Source organism: Magallana gigas, chromosome 7, assembly GCF_963853765.1.
Source record: "Magallana gigas chromosome 7, xbMagGiga1.1, whole genome shotgun sequence".
Taxonomy (NCBI): domain Eukaryota; kingdom Metazoa; phylum Mollusca; class Bivalvia; order Ostreida; family Ostreidae; genus Magallana; species Magallana gigas.
In genome coordinates this window covers 50,586,808-50,611,684 of record NC_088859.1, presented here as the reverse complement: position 1 = coordinate 50,611,684, position 24,877 = coordinate 50,586,808, and the positions used below count along the sequence as shown (strand labels likewise).

At 33.4% G+C, this 24,877-nt stretch overlaps 2 protein-coding genes across 2 annotated transcripts in view; both read right to left on the bottom strand.

Annotated features, from left to right (window-relative positions):
* LOC105327715 (uncharacterized) overlaps positions 1 to 24,877 on the bottom strand; it is a 45,423-nt gene that overhangs the window by 8,171 nt on the left and 12,375 nt on the right. Inside the window, exons 5-7 of the mRNA XM_066066920.1 lie at positions 7,804 to 7,918; positions 7,572 to 7,714; positions 4,146 to 4,655 (exon numbers count right to left, since the gene is read on the bottom strand). Of these exons, the coding sequence (XP_065922992.1) occupies positions 4,146 to 4,655; positions 7,572 to 7,714; positions 7,804 to 7,918 (768 nt within the window). The remainder of the gene's footprint in view (positions 1 to 4,145; positions 4,656 to 7,571; positions 7,715 to 7,803; positions 7,919 to 24,877) is intronic.
* On the bottom strand, positions 12,363 to 24,240 carry LOC105329088 (cell death abnormality protein 1). The gene is made up of 8 exons (XM_034456924.2): positions 24,096 to 24,240; positions 23,499 to 23,641; positions 23,101 to 23,224; positions 16,864 to 17,006; positions 13,863 to 16,678; positions 13,262 to 13,785; positions 12,848 to 12,951; positions 12,363 to 12,738 (listed from the first exon to the last, which is right to left on the bottom strand). The coding sequence occupies exons 1-8, from the start codon at positions 24,132 to 24,134 to the stop codon at positions 12,516 to 12,518; spliced, it is 4,116 nt and encodes a 1,371-aa protein (XP_034312815.2). The 5' UTR covers positions 24,135 to 24,240; the 3' UTR covers positions 12,363 to 12,515.

Sequence of the window (24,877 nt, the reverse complement as noted above, 5' to 3'; positions counted from 1 at the left end):
AATAACGAACGTTATCATATACGACAATCTTATTGAGAAATCTCAATTGTGTAAATAATATAATAAAGCTACTTTGTTTCCTCTTATTTCTACAAAAATAATCGAATAAATCCTATATCATATCCAAAGTTATGATTTAAAGCTTTCCGTTGTTTTGATCCATCTGCGTGACTAACTTTTTTTAACCTGAAAAAATGTTTGTAGAATATTAGTATTGCTAAAATATTATTTATCCAAAATCAGAGCAATTTGTCTGATAAACAAAGGAGAAACAGTTGGTTAAAAGATTAGGTAGGGCAAAATACTTGTAGATATATATAAGAAGGTAATTTGATTTATATGTTGGGTAGTATATATAACGTTCCTTTTAGAGAACATTGTTTAAAAAAAAATTACATGAATTCAATTGAAGCCTGCAAATCAATCCATAATTTTTATTCAAAACAACTAAATGCGAAGTAAATAAACTACCAACAACTATTATCATCTCAACTACAGCATTTTATTCATCAGTTATAAATCGGTATATGAGGAACAAACATTTAATACATATACACCATATTTACAATCAACATGATATTAAGCAGAAGTAAAATTCCTTGAATTCTGAATAGTTGAGTGCAATAGAAAGCAATTAAAATACATGGACCGAGTAACGTTGTCTTTATTGAGCTATGTTGTACCACTCCATATTTTTGTTTTGTTTTGTGGATTCTGAGCAAACATACAATGATTTTAGATTGAAGTGTCCTTCAGTCGGAAATCTAATATATCTCCATATATAACAATCGGGTGCTTTCTCGTACGCTCTATTCTAATGGATTAAAGTAAATTTCATTTTAAAAATCATATCATGACTGCCATACATGAAGGTTGTCATGCCTAGTATACCTAATTTTTTTTTTACTTTGAAAAGGACAATTTAAAGCCATCAATTACAACTCTTAAGTTTTGATTCAAGCAAGATGTAAAAAAAATCAGGCGTCTTAAAACGCACTGATTGCTTAAAAAGCAATGTAAAGCAACTTATTTGCACATACAGCCACCATGCTGCAAGGCAGCACAATTTTGTATGGTAAATGGAAGTTACTGTACGTTTACGATACAAACACAATATTCTGTATCATCATATCAAGTTTGTTTCTTAAGTTTGTTGCAGACAAATATTTAGTTAAGATAAAGGAGATATCCCCATTATCTCACAAATAAAGAGAAGGTACTTATACCTAACTTGTCTGAAAAACAACGTAGATCACAACTAACCATCAACACAGGGGATTGTCCTTCGTATCTTTTAACAGTTAAAAGCAATGACTTATTAAGTGTGCGTTTATCTATTTCTATACATTACTGGTAGATATTGAGACGAGTACCTCGAATTCGGAGAAATCGCCGTGTTTCTTCTACTTGAACTCGTACCACGTGGCGATTGGTGACAGTGACTGTGGCAATTATGAAATCCCTTTCCATAGAAAATCGGTGTATGTGTCTGAATTTTAGTCTTTATAACTAAAAACGTTGTAAATGTTTTCACAAAGATAAACTTTCCTACAAACCATATATATTTTTAAATTTGAAGACGACTTACTAAGATTAGATGGAGATATTTTGTTAGGTCAGCTAACCGGGTAATTATTTTCACATAATAAGATTTAAAAGTTTATTTTAATGACAATAAAATAATTTCATCACATTTTAATTTAAAAAATAAATGATTCTGCAATCATACACGCTAAGCTTAACCACTTTCTTAGGTTAATTGCCTACTTGCAAACGCCCTTATCAAAATTAATATGTTATAGATAACACAAAAAATTGTCATTATCTGATATTTTGTTTGTTAACAAGCGACGCACTTCATTAACATCTCAGAGCTTTTTAAGCAAGTATAACAACACCATTGACATCCCAAAAGTGTCTGACATGGATAGTGACATGTTCAACCAAATAGATATCTTGTGTAACGTAAGGTAATTCATTTCATTACATAATAAACAATGTAAAAAGCCAATGCAAACACAAGAGAAAACAAAGCTGTCGTATCCAGCATTTTAATTAAGACGCGAGTTTTGCTTTCTAGAATAACCTTGAACAATCATAGGGCAATGGACCCTGTGATATTTGTTATTTACGAAGACTATCGATAGAAATTCGTGCAATGACAGTTTGACATCTGAAATAGAAATACTCTTTATTTCAAAAACATTCATAATTACTTTTTAAATTGAAGACATAAACATACATTTAATAAAAAATTTCAAGTAACAAGTAAGAAATGTGTCAAATGTTTTGGTTGTAAATGTCATTGTTTATTGACTTGTTACCATACCTCAAAACTGTAAACTACACAAAATTCGATAATAAATTGATGTCCAAGTAAACTAACGAAATAACTTTAAACCAATGATTCCTTACAAGTATTTTATTATTTAATTTCATGTCCAGTTAACATTTACTAACGATCCAAGAGTTAGCAATTCAATTAAAACATTATACAAATTAATAAAGAAAAGAAGTAGAAAACATAAGGCAAATTCATTGTAACATACATTTTAAATGCTGTTATGACAAATAATCATATGGGTTTTTTTCAAATTTCATTCGCAAAATCTTGAAAAAACGTTTTTTGTGGTTAAAAAGCACCTTCTTATACTGTCAAATATCACAATGACTACTCCATTCTCGGTCTCTCATGCTTCTACGCTAGCGGGTTTTTCGTTGATCATTACCGGGTTATTGAGAGAAGGCAGGTCAACTTCCACTCCCTTTATTCTTGATTTTTGGTGCTGCTTTCTGATATGGAATACATTGATTGACATGTTACTTCATGTACAAGTATTCGATATCGTGTTTTCCTTCATTTATACTTTAAGTGTTGCGATAGCTAATGTAATACCGTATATCCGGTAATTTTTGCGGTGATCTAATTTTCGCTTTTTTAGCAATGTCTGTCAAATCGCAAAATATTGAATACACAAAAATTCTATATTGTATTATTTTCTATAAGAATTTTAAACTTTTAAAATTGCAAAAATTGACTGGCGCAAATTAAAAATGCTACAAAGTTTCCCCATTTTCGTAATTTTATGACAGGCGAACAAAACCGGATATACGATATGTTTGAGTGAATCACTAATATTTTAATTAATAGAAGAGAGCATTTTTACATTGAAAGCATATGATTTTTAATTAGAAGAAGTTTTGAACCTTACTAAAGCATTATAATAAAATAAATTGCGCTCCAAGAGCTATGTGGATACCTTTTGTACCAGCACACAGCACCGACGACGATGACTATGATCAGTAGAGTGGACACCACCACCCCCACCACAAGACCGGTATTGTTCTTCAACAACAAGGAAGGATTCATTTAGGAAATATGGTTACTAGTATGTCTTTGAAACATTACACATGAAATATGAGTTAACATATTATGAAAAATGTACGTTAAATACTTCGTGGTTGAATATATGATATTACTTATGTAACGTACCTTGAAATTAGCAATTGTGTTTTTGCCAATTGTTTTTTCCTGATACAGTGTAAGGTTCAATATCTGAAGAGCTAATCTGACTTTGTCCTTGATCCAGTCATCAGGTTGTTTGCACTGTGTGCAGTTGTATACAATCTGAATCTTTGTTGAGGACTGGCTGAAAGAAGATGGACAAATCAGATGGTTTAAATAAGATTGTTCCTCTTCTCAAACATGACGCTATTTGAAGATTTTGCTATGTACATAATTTCGTTGAAATGAAATTTGAATAGGAACCAAATTCATATTGGATTAACTAATCCCTATCATCCGCCTAACCTGGCATTTTATCAGAATAAACTTTTATAAATATTGAAATATTTATAGATTAATGAGAAATTTATTATAGAAAAAAATTACATGAATCTTAGGAAGAAATACTCACTCAGTAGTATTGTGATAAAATGCTATCTGAGAATGAAAATGCACATCTTCTGGCTTCTGGTGTTGGAAAAGTTTTGTGATTTCTTGACTCAGATTCTTAAGCTGGTTGTGTGAAACCGGACCTAAGACTAATATAGTGAGCCTTCCTCCTCCAGTTGTATGCTCTATAGTTAAACCGGAATGTGGTTCTGTAGTATAAGATAACGCTGTTGTTGAAGACGTTTGTCTTGTTCCAGTGGTTGATGGTGTGTACGATGGTGTTGTCGTTGGTGGGTATGTTTTACCCGTATAGAAAGATGCTGTAGTATGGACTGTAGTTGTTGTTGTTTTAGCTGGTGTTGTTAAAGATAATTTTCTCGATGTTAAAGATATGTTTGCTGTCGTTGTTCTCAGTGCTGGTGTCGTGACTGTTAAGCAAGATGCTATTGTTTGTACTATATTTGTTGTTGTTGTAGCAGGTGTTGTTGGAATGGTATTTCTAGATAATGATAATATGTCTGAGGCTGATGATAAACTGGATGGTGATGATGTGCTGGATGTTGTAGATGTTGGTCCAGTTGTTGATCCAATCGTAGTTGATGATGTTGTTGTACATGTTGCACAAGTTGTTGTAGACACGCGTCCTTTTTGTGTTCTTAAGGTTGTATCCCTTGGCGGCAATGATATTGGTGAATTTCGTTCAGAAGTAATGTTTTTGTGCTCCATAAAAAAGCACGATACATTCACCCCAAGCTTTATTCTAAAAGGTGTCAATATAAAAGACAGGATACGATATAAAAAAATCAGTATAGTAATCCAAGGGGATGACAAAAGTATTTTACAGACAAAATATTATTTGCATACAAAATAGATTTAGAACAACAATATTTGACTAAAAAAAGTATTTTAAAAAGTTTTGAACGGATAGAATATACAAAAGCTTCAGACGGATTGGAACTCATGCCTTACAGATTCGTATACGTAGTAAATGCTCTAACCTACTACGCTATGCTGCTACGTAACGAATTTAGGAAAGAAAATATTAATAAAACTATGCTTGATTTTATTGTTTATTTCGTTCGGAAGTACGTCACTATACCCATATGGAAGTATCCCATACCATCTTCACTTGTGAGTATGTTTTTGAATGAGTTTTTATACAAAAATAGCAAATTACATTACAGTAAGCTAAACGTTTGTTGATTAATGAGGTCTTATGATTTTTTTTTCTGAAATATTGTTAAGATAAGCCAATTTTGAATATCTTACTTTAGAAAAAGAAACTTGCATATATCCATGAGTAAGTTGCGTTTCACAAAAAGGCGGAAACTTAGTCGGGACTAAATTTGGGTTTAAATCTACGCCTGCTAATGGGTAGGCGTAAGTTCTTAGTATGTGCACAAAAATGGCGAGTGTTTTGTTTCTAAGGCAAAATATATAGATAATTTTATTTTATTGGTTTGTTTTATGTGTTATTAAAGAAAACATTCACATTTATTTAAATATTTGTACATGTACGTATAACTTTAAAAAAATACCTATTGTTCGATAACTGTTTCTATTTCTAAATAAATTAAGATTAAATCAATTTGATAAATAATGGGCTCACCTTATTAAACGTAAGTAATATACTTACTACTCGTAATGTGTGAAGAATGGGTGTACCCCGATAAATGATATAAACACAATAGTTAAAAAGATACTTTATTTCTTAATTAAACATGTATTGCCCAACAAGATAGATGTATATAAGTACGAATAGATTGTTGATTTTTTTAAAATCAATACTCAGTAAGCATGAACTAGAATTTAATGCGTGCAGCGTGTGTATCAATTTTAGATCTGTTGACAAGCGTTTCTCAAGGTTATTGAATATTATAAAATATCACATGCACACCTTGAATTTTTGGAAATCAAATTCATTAATCTTTTTAATTCTAGGATTAAGTGATCAATTGCGTTCACATTTAACATCGATCGTAATTCTTTTAAAATATGTATGGTTTACAGGTACTATCAATGATCTTCGTGCATATTCATATGCATTGTTTATTTGTACTCATTTGATTGAATTGATCTTTAATTACTTGAATTTATGATAGTTTTGTTTGATCATATTTAAGATGTACGTATATCAAGGGATTTTGTTTTATTTCGAAGTTGTCGACTTGCAATACAAAAACGTTGTTTTAGCAGTTTTACAACAGTCTGCATTATTTACAAATTTAACTAGCTTGCATTTGTCATACTTATTATATAAACAATTGTATACACCCCCACCCCAATAACCCAAAGCAGATAGGGAAAAAAAGTATACATGTAACTCACATGCACTTGTTAAAACCGCAAAGGTGCAAAATGTCTTATCCGGAAGGGGATAGGGGATTTTTTTAGATGCCTTTTCCATTAAACTTGTAAAAACCTTTTATTTATAAAACTTTTTTTAAATAGGAAGGGTGTTCTTAGATAGCTGCTTTTATATCTTTATTTTAATCAAGATACTGTATACAGGGTTATTTTGGTCCCGTGTAATTTCCGTCCTTCTACACTTGTAAACAGTTTCACTCTGACGTGACTTCGCCCAGTCACAGCTGTTACTTAAGTTACTTAATATTAGATATTGAAAATCAACATAAATTCGCCCGCTGACAACGAGGGTGAAATGATTGAAAATTAAACAGGGCGAATTATTCCCTGTTTATGGTGTATATGACTTTCAACCCCCTCTCCGAAAAAAAACAAAACAAAACAATCGATCGATTAAACCAAAAACAGGAAAGGGAGTTGGGGAGACTCCGGCCTCAAATGTTGATAATTTCTGTCTTGTTAATTGTTGACTATTAATATCTTTCAAAACTATTATCATTTGAATCGCAGAAAATCAAGAATCGTTTCCATGTCATTGTCTACATTCTTTCAATACTTGAACAGAGGATGGACAAGGTTCATGTAATATTATTTAAACAGTAGATATTTTCGATTTCAGTTGGCTACTGTTATACTCATGGTCATATTTTTTTCTATAAATAATATAATGAATTGATAAAAAAGAATCAAGCCTTATCCCAGCATCTGAAAATGTCTTAAAATCTAGTGTTTATGAAGCATACTTCTCATTCTGCAGACGTATTGTGGCATATCCACTGTACCTCGTTCCTGTATTCTATAAATATTTGAAGTTTACACGAACATTTAAGTTAATTTCTATGTATTGTTTCGTTCAATTAATATGTAAGATTGTGCCTCAATATCATCTACAATGCATTTAATTGTCACATATTTGGTTTCTGAAACCTCTTATATATGCCGCTTTCATATCAACTGTTTTTCTCTAAAATTTCATTATTTTAAGAAGTGTATAGGCATTTGTTCAACTTTTATTAATATAAAATGTCATGAACAGCTTGAACTATGCACATTCAGTGGTAAAGTATAACATGCGTACTTTCGGGTACTACATGTACTATAAATTGGAAAATTGATCCACCACATATAATCATAGCCTCAAAGCAAAACAAAATACGATATGCGCATGCTTAGTACTCAGCGAAGATGTCTAAGTTTTTAGACCCGACTAAATATTGGCGTAACTTTGTTAGTCGGACTAACTTAGGCTCAGATTTACGCCTTTTTGAGAAACGGGCCCCAGAAGAGTCTATATTGTACCGACCAATACCTCATGTTCTTGACCCCGGGGGTGGTGGTGACAGTCTGTACCGTGGATCCGTTACCTCTGTATGTGTAGCTTGTCACACCCAGGTCGTCGTTACCGACGATAGCATCGTAGTCAAAGACGTGGACAGATATTTGAAACGATGGCTAAAACATTACAGGTAACGATAATAAACATGATTAGTTTAATATATAGCTTAAACGATCAAAAACAAAGAAATGTATTGAAATCTTACATGACCGTTAACGTTACTCCACGTGTAGGTATCATGACCCCTTAGAGCACTAGCAAACAGAAAGTGATGCGTGTCGTCTACCCGGTCATCTTGATTATTTCCCTGACATATTTGCCTCAAAACGAAAAAAAACTAGCGTTTTCAAATTTGAGCTTTAAAAAGCGCTCTTTAAAAAATAAATAAATAACACATGACATGTTCATTCCGATTTCATGTAAGTAAGCGTACATGTGTACATGTTGACACAATCTTACCCCTGTGTCGGAGATAGAGGTTGTAGACAGATCTGGAAGTAGACATCACAATCAGAACAGCTTCCCCAGAGGAAAGCTTTATCACAGTCACAGTCCTGATCCCTGGTGTACTCCAGTAACCGGACCGATACGTCATAGTCTCCCATAATTGTCTGGAAATGTATAACTTATATGAACAGGCGATCGAAAGAATTGAATTGAACAACGCACTAAAAAGGTAAATCGTATCATAATGATATCACTACAGCCCCAGAAGAAAGCTTTATCACAACCACAGCCCTGAATTCTGTTGTACTCCAGTAAACGGACCGATACGTCATAGTCTCCCATAATTGTCTGGAAATGATTCCAAAGACCCGTCATTTTACAGGACCATATCTACTCTACTTAAAGCTACTTAATCCGATTTTATATCAAATTTAATGCACGCTTTTAAACGATGGTTATGCGTAGTATATGTATAATAATAGACATTGCTGTAGTTTTTTCTAGTCAATTAAGCAAGATTTCAATGAAGAAAAAATATGTACAAAAAACGACATAAAAGGGTACCGCGTCATTTCGCCTCATGTTAAATTTCACCCCTGACGACGAGACGGGTATGGTTGCATTACGACTTTGACATCGCATTAAATAAAGGTCGAAATAATCAGACAAATTACAAATAAACATGTGTACGGTTTGTTCGCTAATATTCCTGAAGTCTGCTTTCTTTACAATCGATTTATAGCATGCGGGTTGAATAACCCCAATTATTCGGGGGACGAAAACAAACGGTTTTTTTTCTACGAATTCCCGTGATGCACTTTGGTTTGTTTTTTCGTTTACCCAAAAAGAAATTATTTTTATTTACTTTGAATATTTCTAACTTTGAAAGGAGACTGATTCTGCTCGTGTAAACAGGAGAAAGTCCATAACTTTCTAAGATAAATGGTCTGTATGGAAACAATTTTGATACTGTTAAAACAAAAATCGGACCAAGCAGCTTTTACTCTATGCACTAAATGAGCTTTTCAACTATCCCTTCTACGTCGCCATAACATTCAGAAAGTCGTGCCTAAAATATACCTATTCATGAAACTGCTTTAAATATACGCTCGTAAATTAAAGGGGCATGGTCACGATTTTGGTCAAATTTTATTTTTCTGTTTTTATTATTTACAATGCTTTATGGATGCATTTCTAATGATCAAATGAAATTTGGGTGCCCGTCGATGAATTTTAAGCAAGATTCATGGCTCACAATTCTTCGTCATGTAAACAAAGCTCGTGCTCGTTTTTGTTTACATAGGTTAAATATACCAGAAAATCTTTTTTAAGATGATTTGTCTATATTCTTATACTTTTTTAAGCATAAATAAACAGTTCCTAACGAATAACACATTCATTTTAGGTCTAAAACTGGAACTTTCACTTCAACATTCAAAATGTAAACAAAAGCTTTGTTTACATAGCGAGGAATTGTTAGCTCTGTAACTCGTTTATAACTCAACAAATGACAAATTTTGGTTGCCAATTAAAAATGCCTTACTGAAGCATTATAAGCATCAAAATCGAAAAAATAATTGTTGACCAAAATCGTGACCATGCCCCTTTAAGACAGTGGCCTGAATCGCATCTTAAGAGACATGGTTCTCATATCTTAAAACTATAACTATGATATATCACTTTGTTACCTACTGGATGATAAGCAGTGTCATCCCTTCAAGGTATCACACCAGTAACTGTTTTCACCATATAAAACTATAGAGTGAAAAATTCTTTAAATTCAAATAGTATTTCTCTTGACAAAATATTTGGAGGAAATGTTATTTGTTTATACTTATCTCATCAGCCAACAAGGGCACGCGATAAAAGGGCACCTGATACGGCATAACATAACTTGGGGGACAATTTATTCTCTTTTATTATCCGCATTGCGGTTTTTAAAGTTAAAATATATCGTATAACATATGTAGAAATTAAATTAATTTCCAAAGTTAATAAAAAGTATCAGGGTTGATGAGCATTTCTCTCATTTCACCCGAATAGAGTACAGTCTTTATTATTTATTAGATTAGATAGATCATGTAGGACAACACAAGGTCGAGCACACTGGGATTCTGAATTATTTTAATTTATTTGTATTTTTTTAGACACATAAAATTCATTTTCTATGCAAGTTTTGTTTGACAATCATCTGAACTTTCATAACATCAGCAATTTTTGGTCACTGGCCATTTTCAACAATTGAAGTCTTTGCACATGTAAGAGGGTTTTCCAAAAGTTCTTGGACACATAATTCTATTCAAAATAACGGTGCCATTTTCAGAAAAGTATTATATCGCCGAGTCCGACGTTGAGTTATAACGCTGTTTCTATAACGTCGTAGTTCTGGGTTTACCCGAGAGTGATCTGCTGCAGTCACCGACTGGCCAGAGGGTACAATCGCACGCTTCATAAAAAAAAATCGCCCCTGTCACTTGTAGATAAATAAACTCAAGCTATTTCGACGTTTTCTCTGTTTCATCAATCATTTGTTTCGTTTCTATCAGTGTTTTACTTCAGTCGATACAGAATTTTATGATGGCGCACTGTTCTGTGCGGTATGCCGACGTCGCTTTCTTTAGCGTTTTTAGAGACATGTTCTTGCCGTGATATTTTCATCTTTCCAAGTCAAGATATTCTGATCCGCTCCGCTCTACATAAACCCTTGACCGAATAGACAGAGTTTGACGGGGTTAGAAACCTCGCACGCTGGTTGGTGTTATTAAAGTCTGCATGATCCAATAAGAATAGTGTTTCAATCATTATGTTACTTGTGCATAGATCAATGTTGAACCATTGTCAAATAAATTTGAGACGGACTAGTAAGAATTTGACTTACTGCTATCGATTTTTAGTCCGAATGAATCCATCTTTTCTACAAACTTTATTTTGTTCATGGGAGCGGCCATATTGCTTTATTGTTTCTGTTTATAACAAAATCTCTAATTGTTCAGAAACAAAAGGTCACAAAAGTTTTAAAATGAGTACTCTCACTAGATGGCGTATCGTTCACCCGCATATTTATTGTATTTTCATTCTTCTTTTGAAAGGGTTTATGTGAGCGGTGCAGATCAGAAATCCTTGACTTGGGAAGATGTTATATGTTTTAAAGGTCCTCTACTAGTTTGAAAACGGCTTTGAATGGCGTATAAAATGATTTCATTAAAATGAATTAGTTTAATTTTATGGAAAACATTTAAAACCGATTTAGTTTGATTTGAAATTTTATGACCAACATTTCGGTTAACAATAAGTATTTATAAGCCCATTTAAAATGACAAAAACGAACTTTTTTGTTTTGACAACCCTCGAATTTGATCAAGGAATGTTGTATTTTTGAATGATATAACATCATCGAAATGTACAATTTTTCATAAACATCCAACATAGATATTCTACGATGTAGAATCCATCATAGCTTCTGTAGTTACATGTATTGAATATAACTAAATGTAGTAGTTAAACCTATTTTCAACTTTAGACGTGTTCGTTAGTGATTGATACCTGAGTTACAGGATAAAACAAACTATGCCCCACAATGTCCGGTATAATTTTCTTTGTATGTTGAATTTTTCTGATAATCTTACAAAATCATCCGATTTTCGCAATTTGCTGTGATTAAATTTCATTTAAATGACTGTATGAGACGACACATACTTCTCACAAATTCAGAGGTTTTAGGAAGAAAATAATTTTACTCAGCTATCTTTAAATATATATTTAAACAAATAAGTCAATTATACATTCACTGATTCTGCATTTATATGTACATATACGCACTAAATACCTGTGGGTTCCAAATACAAATCCACAGAACACACAAAAACACACAATGAAATGCTTTCAGCATGATGTTAATATGTATTTATATCAAACTAAAATAAGCTTATAGAAGGTACTTCATACAAAATTAAGCAAAGTCAGGCCACTTTAGAAACTTTGATAACGTGAAGAGACAGTTCTCAAAATAGACCAGGAACAACCTTGCAAGTTACAACTGGTATATCGAACAACAAATCAGAATTGAAAATTTTAAATTATTAAACCGTTTATTCTTTTACATCAATAGTTTAAAAAGATAAATCTTCTCTTAATTAGCTTAGTCATTAATCTTATAAAACGCAAATACTTTCTGATTTCGGCATTAGAAAAATATTGTAATCACTTTAAATAGATTGTTGTATAAAGTCAAGCCACGTTATTCGGGGTCGCCATGTTAACTCCCGATCTCCTTAGTTTTCATATTTTTTTTTACCCTTTTATATCACTACAATGTCATACATCCAATTCTTTATTGATGATTTCTTTTTCTTTAGATTACTAATATAAAATTATCCCCACATTATTTTATTTTAAAAAGCTGTGTTAATTGAATAGATCCAATCATCCTAATATCATAGCTTCTCTGAATTTTTACTATTATGGGTAAACTTAGACCTCCATGCTCTCAACACTTCTTGTATCAGAAATTTGTAATGAGGTCTTTGATTGGTTAGATTTCTCCCTTTGAATGAAAGAAAGTGGATCCGATGTTCCATATGTTGGATTGTCAAACGTCGCCTCATCCAGGTCAATCACACTAAGGCCAAGGTCATCTGGATATCCGGTGGTGTTACCAACGATTATTTTAGTTTTCTCCCGGATTGATCGATTCCTTGAAAAGAAAAACAGCACATATTCAGCATACATCAACTCAGTCTAGAGAAAAACAGTATCCAAATGTAAATCTTATTACTTGTATTTATATTTTTTAGAGAAGGTACCTGAGTTGATTTTTACGCAGTATGGCACCAAGTACAATAAAGAGTAACAAGGCCACTGCCCCAAGTGATCCACCCACAGCAGGCATGTATCTGTTTACCCAGCTCTGTTAAAACAAAAGATAAACTAAAGGAAGTCAACAAGATTCATTTATCCCACGAATTTAAGTATATCGCTTAACTGTGAGTATATTGAGCTGGCCTGTTTAAGGACTAGGTGGAGAGTACCATGCAGAATGAGTCATGTGACCCTATTGTCCAGTCATTATCCACGTTACAGATTTGAAACGCTTACACATAAACACTCACTTTACACACACGTTTAACATTCAAACACGTACAGTATCGCTGTAAATTAATATACAAATAATATAACTGGTTACACTCTTATGCTTTTATTTTTGTTTAGCGACTTACTTTATCAGTGACAACTTTCTGTCTTGGTGCAGAGAGATTCACTTTTGGGGAAGTACCGGGGGTATTCTGTCCGTTTGTTATGACTGCTTGTGATGAGATTAGCATGTTGGTTGTGGCACTTGTAATACCTTGTTTTGAGCGAGAAGTTTCAACTGGTGTATGAAAAAAAGACGTCGATGATCTTTTCCTGTCTGTTGTAGTGCTTTTGATATTGTGAGTCGATTTAGACAATTTTGCTGATATATAGGAGGAAGATGACTGGTGTTTTGTAAAGGATTGAGTTGACTGGCTAGTCCTGACCTCTTTTGTCGTTTTTGTTCGCGAATTCGCTGCGGTGTTCGCTGTTTTGACGACGGTCGTTAGTTCTCTTTCAGTTGTCTGGTCACTTGTAACTGTCCTCTGGTGTTTAGTTGACAGCGCTTTGATTGTCTTTGCAGTAGAGGTGTAAGATGTTGGCGCTTCTGTCGTGGTTTGTGGAGATGTTGAAGATGTCACTACCACATTGCAGTCCTCTCCTCCATACCCTGTCCCATTTCATAAATCAGATTAAGAAAACAAAATAAACAAAAGCAGTTCAAGAATATCTAAGTTGGCATCTTACCTGTATTGCATATTTTATCTCCATGTGGCCCACAATGATATCTGCTGGACGATCTGCAGTAATAAGTACAGTTTGTTCCATAATAGTCTTGTTTACAGTGAACGTTGCCTTCATTGTCACAATAGGTCGTGTTTCCCGACGATTCACAATGCACGGAACAGTTCTGTCCGTAGAAATTTTTAGCACAAATGGAATCACCTGAATTATTACACACAACATTTCCGACAGGTCTGCAAAAATGGGAGCATTTTGAACCGTAGTAGTTTGGTCGACACACCAGTGAACCGTCCGGTGTGCACATTTGGTTGGCTGTAGAAACACAATTTAAGCAACAGTCAGGACCACAATGATTTCTTTTACAGGTTAAATCACCTTTATCGGAGCACGTAAGATTTCCTTGCGGACTGCACAATTTTTCACATTTGTCTCCATAATAATTTTTAGCACAAACAAGTTTTCCATTCCTATCGCAGCGCTCATGATCTTGTGGTTTGCAAAGAACTGTACAGTTTGTACCATAGAAGTTTGATTTACAGATTTTGGTACCGTTAGTTGTGCATTCACTATTGTTATCCGATATACAACCTAAACAACAGTCTGGTCCACAGTGGTTTAGGATACATTTATGCTGACCATTTTCATCACATGTCAGATTACCTTTCTGTAAGCAATTTCTGGTGCAATTATGTCCATAGAAATCCTTTTTGCAAACCAAATTGCCGCTTCCATCACATACTTTATTCCCTTCTGGTAAACAATGCGTTGAGCAGTTTTCACCATAATAATGATCTTTACATACAAGTGCACCGTTATTTGAGCATATCTTGTTGCCAGACGCTAAACACGACCCACAACAGTCGGTGCCACAATGGCTCGTATTACAAACCAAACTGCCTTTATTGTCACAGACCAGGTTACCAACAGGAATACAAAACACCGAACAATTATCACCAAAGTAATTCAATTTACATACCGTGTTTCCCTGTTCATCACAAGTTATTGTTTTGCCACCAATACACATTTTCGTACAGTTAAGTCCATAATAATTTTGTTTGCATTTTAGTATTCCATTTTTTGTACAAACTTCGTTTTCAGAAGCAATACAACCCCCACAGCAATCGGTGTCGCAGTGGTTTCTGTTGCACACGAGTCTGCCATCCGAGCTACAGGAAAGGTTACCATGAGAAATGCAGTTAATTGAACAGTCTTGTCCATAGAAATTTTCTTTACAAATCAAATCTCCTGCGGAATTGCACACTTTATTTCCGTCGGAAGAACAACGTTTAGAGCAATTTAATCCATAATAGTTGGGTTTACATACTAAGAAACCTGTATTGTTACAGGCATAGTTACCATGTGCAATACATTTCCCACAACAATCTCCACCACAATGATTAGTTTTACAGACATGTTGACCTTCAGAGTCACAAGAAACATTGCCTTTGGGGACACAATGTGCAGAACAACTCTGACCGTAATATGAGGGCTTGCATTTTAAGGTGCCTGTTGCATCACAGATTTGATTTTCATTTGGAACACACTGGGTGCTACAGTTGATTCCGTAGTAAGTGTCTCTGCATATCTTGGTCTGATTTTTGCAGATGAAATTTCCCTCAGAGATACACTGTCCACAACAATCTTCTCCACAGTAGTTAGGCTGGCAAACGTGGTCTCCAGTCGTATCACACATTAAGTGATTTTGTGGAAGACATAATATGGAGCAGCTGGTGCCAAAATAGTTTGGCTTGCAATGTAAATTACCATTCTTGTCACAGATTTGATTCATGTTTGGTAAACATCTTTTGGAGCAGTTGATACCGTAATACGACGTTTTACAGGCTAGAGTTCCATTTGATGTACAGATATGATTTTCCTGTGCAATACATTTTCCACAACAATCTTCACCACAGTGATTTATCTTGCAGACAAATTGACCTTCAGAGTCGCAAGAAACATTGCCTTTTGGAACACAATGAGTAGAACAGTTCTCACCGTAATACAAAGCTTTGCATCTTAAAGTGCCTGTTGCATCACATATTTGATTTTCATTCGGAACGCACTGGATGCTACAGTTTGTTCCGTAGTAAGTGTCTTTGCATGTCTTGGTCTGGTTTTTGCAGATAAAATTTCCCTCAGAGATACACTTTCCACAACAGTCATCTCCACAGTAGTTAGGTTGGCAAATGTGTTCTCCATTCTCATTGCACAGCAGGTGACTTCGTGGAAGGCATCTTTCGGAGCAGTTGGTGCCAAAGTGGTTTAACTTGCAATGTAAATTACCATCCTTGTCACAGGTTTGATTAATATTTGGTAAACATCTCGATGAGCAATTAGTACCATAGTAAGAATGTTTGCAAGCAAGTGTTCCATTTGATGTACAAATATGATTCCCATTTGCAATGCAGGTACCACAGCAGTCATTTCCACAATGAGAGTTTCTACAGACATGATGACCACTGGAATCACAAACTAAATTACCATTTTCTACACATTTAATAAGACATTGTGGTCCATAGAATATAGACTTGCAATGAAGTGTTCCCGATGCGTCACAAAACTGATTAGAATTAGGATTACATTTTATCGTACAGTTATGTCCATAGTGATTTGGTCCACACGTAAGCGTACCATTTTTATCGCAAACAAAGCTATCATACGCTATACACCCTTTACAGCAATCAGATCCACAATGACTGGGTTGACACACTAGTTGACCGTTAGAGTCACATGTCAAATTCCCCTTTGGCACGCATTCTTTAGAACACGACGGACCATAATAATGAGGGCTGCACGTTACACTCAACAAAAACTCTACCCTGCAGTAAAAACACATAAGAAATAAAAAAGAAGAGAGATTCATCACACCGCAAAAACTGTAACTTTTGCATTTTATGCTTATTTTTTCAGTTCTGTAGCTTATCAGATGTTATTTATTTTTTTTTTACTTTTTTCATTTCAGAAATTATTACATGTATTTGAATAGAAAAAAAGTTTTACTCACTCTAATTGTTTACTACCCGGTAATGTAGTAATTGATTTGTTTTGGATCTTTTGACCTATGTATCTGTATTGTAGAATCCCAAGCGTTGTGTCCGATTCCAAAGACTCGTAGTCGTAAACAACAACCTCCACAGTAACATTAATCTGTGGTGATAAAATAATTACTCAAGAAAATGTCAGTATGTCTACAATACGGATACATGAACCAGATAAATCCATGTCGTGTCTACTCACATAATGCAAAATATAAAGCGGAGGTTTTATAACATTAAGTGATTTTTAAATACCGGATTATGGAATTTATCTTTTTGTCAGAAAAATATAAAATGATACGAAGGTTGTGGTATATTATATAAAAGAAGATGGGGGAATAAGATGGCGCAAATGCCCATTCGGTTTAGTAGTGAAATACAATTTTAAATTTATTTTCCCCAATTAAATCTATTCAAATATATCATAATACAACTTTGCAAAAGCAAAATTTCTAACTATAGTCAGTTTTTGATATATTTAACAATAAATAAGAAAAAAAAAATATTGTTGGAAATTTTGGTGGTATCGAACCCTTAACATAAAAACCCTAGATATATAAGGTCAGCTTATGCCAGGTACTCTAACCACTGAGCCATTTCAGACACAACAAAGTAGGCTTTTTAAATATTATGTGTGACTAAGGTCACGAACTACCGGTGTTATATAGTGCCTTTTCCCCCTAGCCATCTTTCCCCCCGGAAAAATGGCTATATAACAGTTCTTCCCCCCGGAAAAATGGCTATATAGCAGTTTTTCCCCCACGGAAAGCTGACTATATAGTGGGCTTTCCCCCATTTTATAGCCAGATTACCCCCACGGAAAACCTACTATATAGAGGATTTTCCCCCATTTTTACTTTCCGGCCATGTTTATTGCGGAGCACTCGTGACAATAATTTGCAATTACTGATATGATATTAATTTCTCACAAAAAGGATAATTATGGCATTTATTAATACATATAATAAAATACATGGTTTTTCAAGCCCAAATATGAACTAAGGCATGCGCCTTCATAACATGCATGTGTCATCATCGTTTATTTCACCTGTTCCCACCCCTTATTGGAACACCTTTTACACGGATTTCGGAATACCTCGAATCTATTTCATCTATAATCGATGCTTATCCACAGTTTTGACTACGACGTTATGAACACGCGAGAACACATTTGAGTGAAAATACGCTGGTTTGGAAATTTAATTTTCCAATGTATTACCATCAATGTATAAGCTTCTCCCAGGGAACTAACTGACCAATCTTGACTTAATTTTGTAGAGGAAGGTAATAAAAAGTGGAATTGTATTACTCCCTTCGTCCAAAAGGTTATTAATTTTAAATTAATACCGTTAGAATTGACGATCTTAAAAACAAATATATATTTCTTCTGCCAAATATCAAACGGGAGACAGGATGCAATGATATGATGAGAAACTGAAATGTTTTAGTTTTACTTTGATTGATGGGGTTCTAAATCATGGGTAAGGGGTATTTTAATTATGTATTAAAAGCATTTGTGAAGTTAGTGTTTACCATTTCGTTTTAAGGTTATGCATATTCATATTTTTTAGCACATTTCTACGAAACGCGAGATATTTTGATTTAAACATTTTAAAAAACAATGAAATGTCTTCACAACCAGAACAATGTCGGTATCTTTGCTGGTTACTTTGGAAAATGTGAAATGGATCCTGAACTAACTTTATGTTTATATTGTCACTCACTATTTGCTAATTTTTCCACTTTTAAGTTTGCAACGTGATTTATAAATATACAATTTTGAAAACGATGCCATATAAACCAAGATGTACGATTCCATTACCTAAAAATTTATACTATTTGTTTCATATTTTTGCAATAAAGATTTACTTGTGTACCATATTATTTCTTCGAACAATTAAACAAGGGTAATTAAAAATACAAAACAAAAACAAAACCTCAAAAAACAACCAACACATATATTGTGATGAGCTGACTTTTTTTAGAATATAAGCTTGTTTTTCTAATCAACTAACAAGTAAAAAAGTCGTATATGCGCTTAGGTTGGTTATTTATTTTGATTTTCGATTTCTCCTTTTATGAATAAACGTTCATTGATTTATTTATCTAATTATCTATTATATCATTAGTCATTTTATGAATTGATTAAATGTTTTGAAGAATAATGAATTTTACCCGCGTACCTTTTAAAAAAAATTTGTTTGTAAATTAAAAAAAGAAACAGCAGAATTAAAGTAATTTTCAATCATTTTGATAAAGAAATATATGAGTGGTTGTGTATTTTTAAATGATGGTTTTACTTTTAAATGACCGTAAAAATATGTTCATGTGGTCATCTATAGTTTTTGAGATATGGGGCCCTAAAAATACATATTCTTTATAATTGGATTTCAAACATCGGGCTCGAAAAGAACAAAGGCTCCTACCCTGCATGGGGGCTTAAATTGTCGGTGTCACCTACTAGTGGTATACCACTAGCACTGTGAAAATACGGTTCATTGGTCATCTCTAGAATTTGAGATTCGGGTCACCACTCATAGAACACTATTCAATCATTATAATGGGGTTTTAAACATCGGGTCCTGAAACATTATAAGGGCCCATACCCTGAGGGCTGAAATTTTCAGAGTCATCTTCAAGTGATAAACCTTTGCCTATGGAACGCTATAGCTGCCTTATGTGCCTATTTCATGTGAAGATGGTGCTTTATTATATTATGCTGTGGTTATATCATGTGAAGATGGTGCTTTATTATATGAAGGTGGTGCTTTATTATATGAAGGTGGAGCTTTATTATATGAAGATGGTGCTTTATTATATGAAGATGGTGCTTTTTTATGTGATGATGCTTTTTTATGTGAAGGTGCTTTTTTATGTGAAGATGGTGCTTTATTATATGATGGTGCTTTTTTATATGATGGTGCTTTTTAATGTGAAGGTGGTCACTCGGAACTCCTCTTATTTTTGAATACTGAGTTAACCATTTATTGCTAGCGCTCTCGAGCGCTAGCAACTACGTTAGTCCTTTTCACTGGAATACGCATGCCCGACTCCATAGTGGGGGATTCTGGGAATACTTTACTACTGTAGATAAACTGTACCATTTGAATTTCGTTTTATCATATTCATATGAAGTTTTGTGTTTTATTGTAAAAGTCAAAAGTAACAATAGCTAAAGGTCTTATACGTTATATTCAATATTATAATAGATAGCTTACTTTATCTTATATTCCTTCAAGCTCGGAAAACAACTTCGGATATTTTTTCCGAGCTTGCCGGAAAGGCCCGAGAAGATACGATTGCTACAAAACAGTACCAATGGTTCTGAAAATGTTCACCTCGAAATTGAAATTACAGTAACTACATAATGATTAAGGCAATAAGCTATGCCATTGCCGATGTGACGTCCACTCTAGATTCACAATTCTAAATTGAGACCCCACTCCAGCACAATTCCAGTAGGCCACAGCACTGTGCCTTCCTATTGTTAATTAATCGATTCAGAAATATAAACCAATGTTTTAGAAATCTGCTTCTGTGTTTTACGATGGCTACAGCGCTAGCTCACCAATCTTTTTAAAAGATAAGCTTGTGTATTCCTATGCCAGAGTTCAATATAGTATCGTTCAACTCGACGCTCGGCTGTCTCCGTAAATCTCCGACAAGCAGAGAGTCTGAGATTTACGGTGTCAGCCGAGAGTTTGGTTGAACGAGACTATGGAGTTCAATATTGCTTGGATCCATACAATTTTCGAGAAATATTTCTATTACTGATACATAGTTTGATTAAATTAATTTTATCTTTAAATATTATTTAAGATGATTCATATGGGGGTTTCTCGACATTCTTGTCGAAAAAGTCCAAAAATTCATATTATAAAAATGTGCGTAATTCAAATACAAATTAGAAACTATATGTACTTGTCATGCAAAATAACATATCATTGATTTTAAAATAAATAAACATCGACAAAATCAACTCCCGTCAGTTTTTCAGTACTTTGATTTTGTTATTGTCATCGCCCAGTCGGTCTTCGTCATTGATGACCGTTCCTCTTTAACCTAAGTGGTGAGTTTGAGGAAGAGCTCACATTCTGAGTGTTTCAAAACAAAACATCATAAAAAAAAAAACAAATAAAGGAACGGATTGAGGATCTGATTTTAAACAGACTGATGCCCTAGCTATAGGTGATAGGATTTGACTTGAAGAGAAAGTAAGGGAAATTAAGTCACAGGGAAAGGTCTACTATACTATAATATAGCTCAAAGAAAGCCCTTTTATAAGTGGAAAAGACAAAAGTAAAATGTCAAGAAATACTGACAAAATATTGTATTATTCAATTAATCATATTTGTCAATTCAGTTGAGATTAAGTCGTACAGTTCATCTCGTAACATAAATACTTATTATGCTAAAAAAGAGAAACTAGCAATTGTGTATTAAATGGATTTTAACTGTATCAATTTTGTTCTAGTTTCAAAATTTCGAGATAATAAATGTTTAACTCAGTCTTCAAAAATAAAGTTCCGAGTGACCATCTTAACATTAAAAAGCACCATCACATAAAAAAGCACCATCATATAATAAAGCACCATCTTCATATAACAAAGCACCATCATCACATAAAAAAGCACCATCTTCATATAATAAGGCACCACCTTCATATAATAAAGCACCATCTTCATATAATAAAGCACCATCTTCACATAAAAAAGCACCATCTTCATATAATAAAGCACCACCTGCATATAATAAGGCACCATCTTCATATAATAAAGCACCATCTTCATATAATAAAGCACCATCTTCACATGAAATAACCACAGCATAATATAATAAAGCACCATCTACATATAAAATAGCCACATAAGTCAGCTATGGCGTTCCATATTTGCCACTATAAAAATATGGTGATATGGTCATCTCTAGTTTATGAGACATTGGACCCTAAAGAATATGCACTATAAATATTATAATAGGATTTTAAAAATCGGGCTCTGAAACATCGGAAACAAAATTTCTCTAAAACAGAGGTTTACCCTGGATGAAATTTTCACAAGCAGACAAACAGTCTGATAGATTTATCAAGAAATTCTTAAAACATTCTCGTTTAATACAATTTCAGAACACAGAATTATGAATATAAGTGTTTAACTTGTAAAACTTTTTTCAATCAATTACCTAAATTAAGTTCTATGTGTAATTCCATGACACACATGTTCAACTTTCAGCATCGTCTATAAAGATAATAAATCGGCAAAACGAAACTTAACCTGTACATATGAATGCAGATATACATGTATGCAACATGGGAGTGTAGACACATTGATTTTAATCCTTACTGGATTTCCATAAATATTTTTATAAAATCTGAACCAAAAACGTGCGGGAGAAACCCTACTATGGGGGAAAAGCTACAATATAGTAGCTTTTCCCCCCGGGGGGAAAGGCTACTATATAGTAGGTTTTCCGGGGGGGGGGGGGGGGGAAGCTACTATGGGGGAAAAACTGCTATACAACACCGGACTTGTATTATTTTTTCAAAACGTTCAGTTGTTGGGATACAAAATGATATTTTTAATGTATAGTGGGTCATCTCTCCACGTTTTTGCTGATTGAAATCGGTTTGTTTTCCAATAGATCTTAATTAGACTATGAGAAAATTATGGAGCACAGACCCACTCTATAAAAGAAAATGTTTTGAAGTTCTAAAAAATGACAGTATTTGCAGGTTTTGATACGTATACGCCTGTTTGAGTCAACATATTCCAAGTATTGAACATACCTATAAGTTCAAAATCAATGATTCGTTAAATATATATTGTTTTAAATGATTTTAAAAAAACCCTTCAGATTTATTGATACTTTAATTTTTCAGTAGCCTGTCCGATCGCGTATGGGCATTTAACACGCCTTATCCACCCATCTTCTTCTGTTTACTTGTTAATTTTATCTTTAATCGTTTGCAAAAATAACAACACTATATTCCGTTCAACATTCTTAAAATTTCTTTCAATTTTAATCAGATATGTAATAGTGACTTCAAATATTCTTTCATCTTATGCACGCTAAAACTATAACATATTCAAAACTGTATTAATCATGCATGATTAATACAATTTTATTTATTATTTCTGATGCCAATAAAAAAATCATAATTCATATTTTTTATATGCATTGAATAAGTCCTTTATTGTTTTACTCACTTGGTTACCCCTGAGGTTGTGCCATTTAAAGTCGGAATGGTCTCTAACTTTGGGCTGGTCCTTGAAGAGAAAACCATGCGTGTCGTCTACACGGTAGTTTTGGTTGTCTCCTTGACATGCTGGACTTCATAAGGTAGAAAAATCAAATACATGTAACTATATTTGGGATAAAGAATATTTACGTGTCAAAAATCAAAATAAGAAAAAAGCTTTATAAGATTTGTTGAAAGATAAATGAATTTATATACAATCAAAGTTTATACAGATAGATTCTCTGCTTCCTATTATATTATCATTCATATTATAATATAAATTGATGATCCAAGATCACAACCAAAAAATCTCAAAAAATGAAAAAGCACATTTACGGATCTTCATTGATATTGTAGTATATCTACCTGGATAGACCGCTGGGATAGAGACAGACTTTCATGTACACGTCACAATCGTTGCAGACAAAGAGCACACGGTCACAACATCTATCCGGTTGTCTGTAGTAACGTACCAGATTCACGTCTACAGAAAACTCACCAACAGAAACCTAAATCCGAAAAATGTCTTACTATTTAAAACTAGACGGTCAAAACCACGGAAACTTTAGTTAGATGATGGATTTACAGATTGATTTATTTAATCTAAACAAAGTTTTAAAATTTCTTTCCGTTGAAACCTTAAAAGCTTAATTGTTTGCTTATTTCTAACCTACCCTGTACCAAGCACGGCTTCACCTAATACAAATCTTTGATATCATTTATCTAAGTATCATAGATTACACCCTATACCTATTTAATGAAAGCTACTTGGTACAAACTCTTTTTGCAATATTCATATCGCATGTAATTAGTTCTCATTTATGGAAAACAGAAAATGTTATACAGTATCATAAAAAAACAGTATACTTTTACTTTCATCTGGTCAATCACATAGCGTTGACTATCAGTTTAAACTTTGAAATGAAAACAAAAAGAAAATATCACAATGACAAAGAATATTACCTGGATAATTCCTAGAATGAATGTAATCACTTTATACATTTTGTATCAATGTTATTGTTGTTCCGCCGCTTCTGAATTTTACGTAGTATTTTAAGTCATAGCTGCAGTTCATGGGGTTTACAGGTTGATATTGTTTACTATTTACAGATAACGACATACTGATAACTGTATACCTTGCCACATAGATGGGTCAATGAATTAAAATTTCATCACATTTTTGTTTAGATATAAGAATGAGTATGTTGAGAGTCACCCATGTTATTACACTTCAGTGTTAGTAATTTAGTTATTCTCTAATGATTTGTCAGTAGTAGAATTTGATAATGTATCATATTATCATGAATTGAACTTGAATGATATATTATATACTTGCCATGATAGCTCCACAAGAGTAAACAATTTGTGTTTTGACTCTGAACTATTAATTTATAAATTGATACAATAACAGGAGACGATTTTTAGGTAGTGCTTCACATTGATTCAGATAGTTGGTAGCTAAGTTCGACCGATAGGCAATCATATTCGTCCTTTGTAGTTCCTTGGACTTTTGTATCCATGATGTAAATAGTGTTCTGTCGAAACGAGGATATAGAGGATATAATGATTTATTATTTATGGAAAAATGAACATTTTTCGAAAACAAATGTTCAATATAGCCTTACTTTTAGGTCTCTGCACGCTGAATGTGGCTTAAGATTTCTTTTCAGATTTTTAATAATTAAAGAATAGTTTCGCAGATTAATGCATTTTTGTGCTTAATTCATGCAAAAAGAAATCAAAGA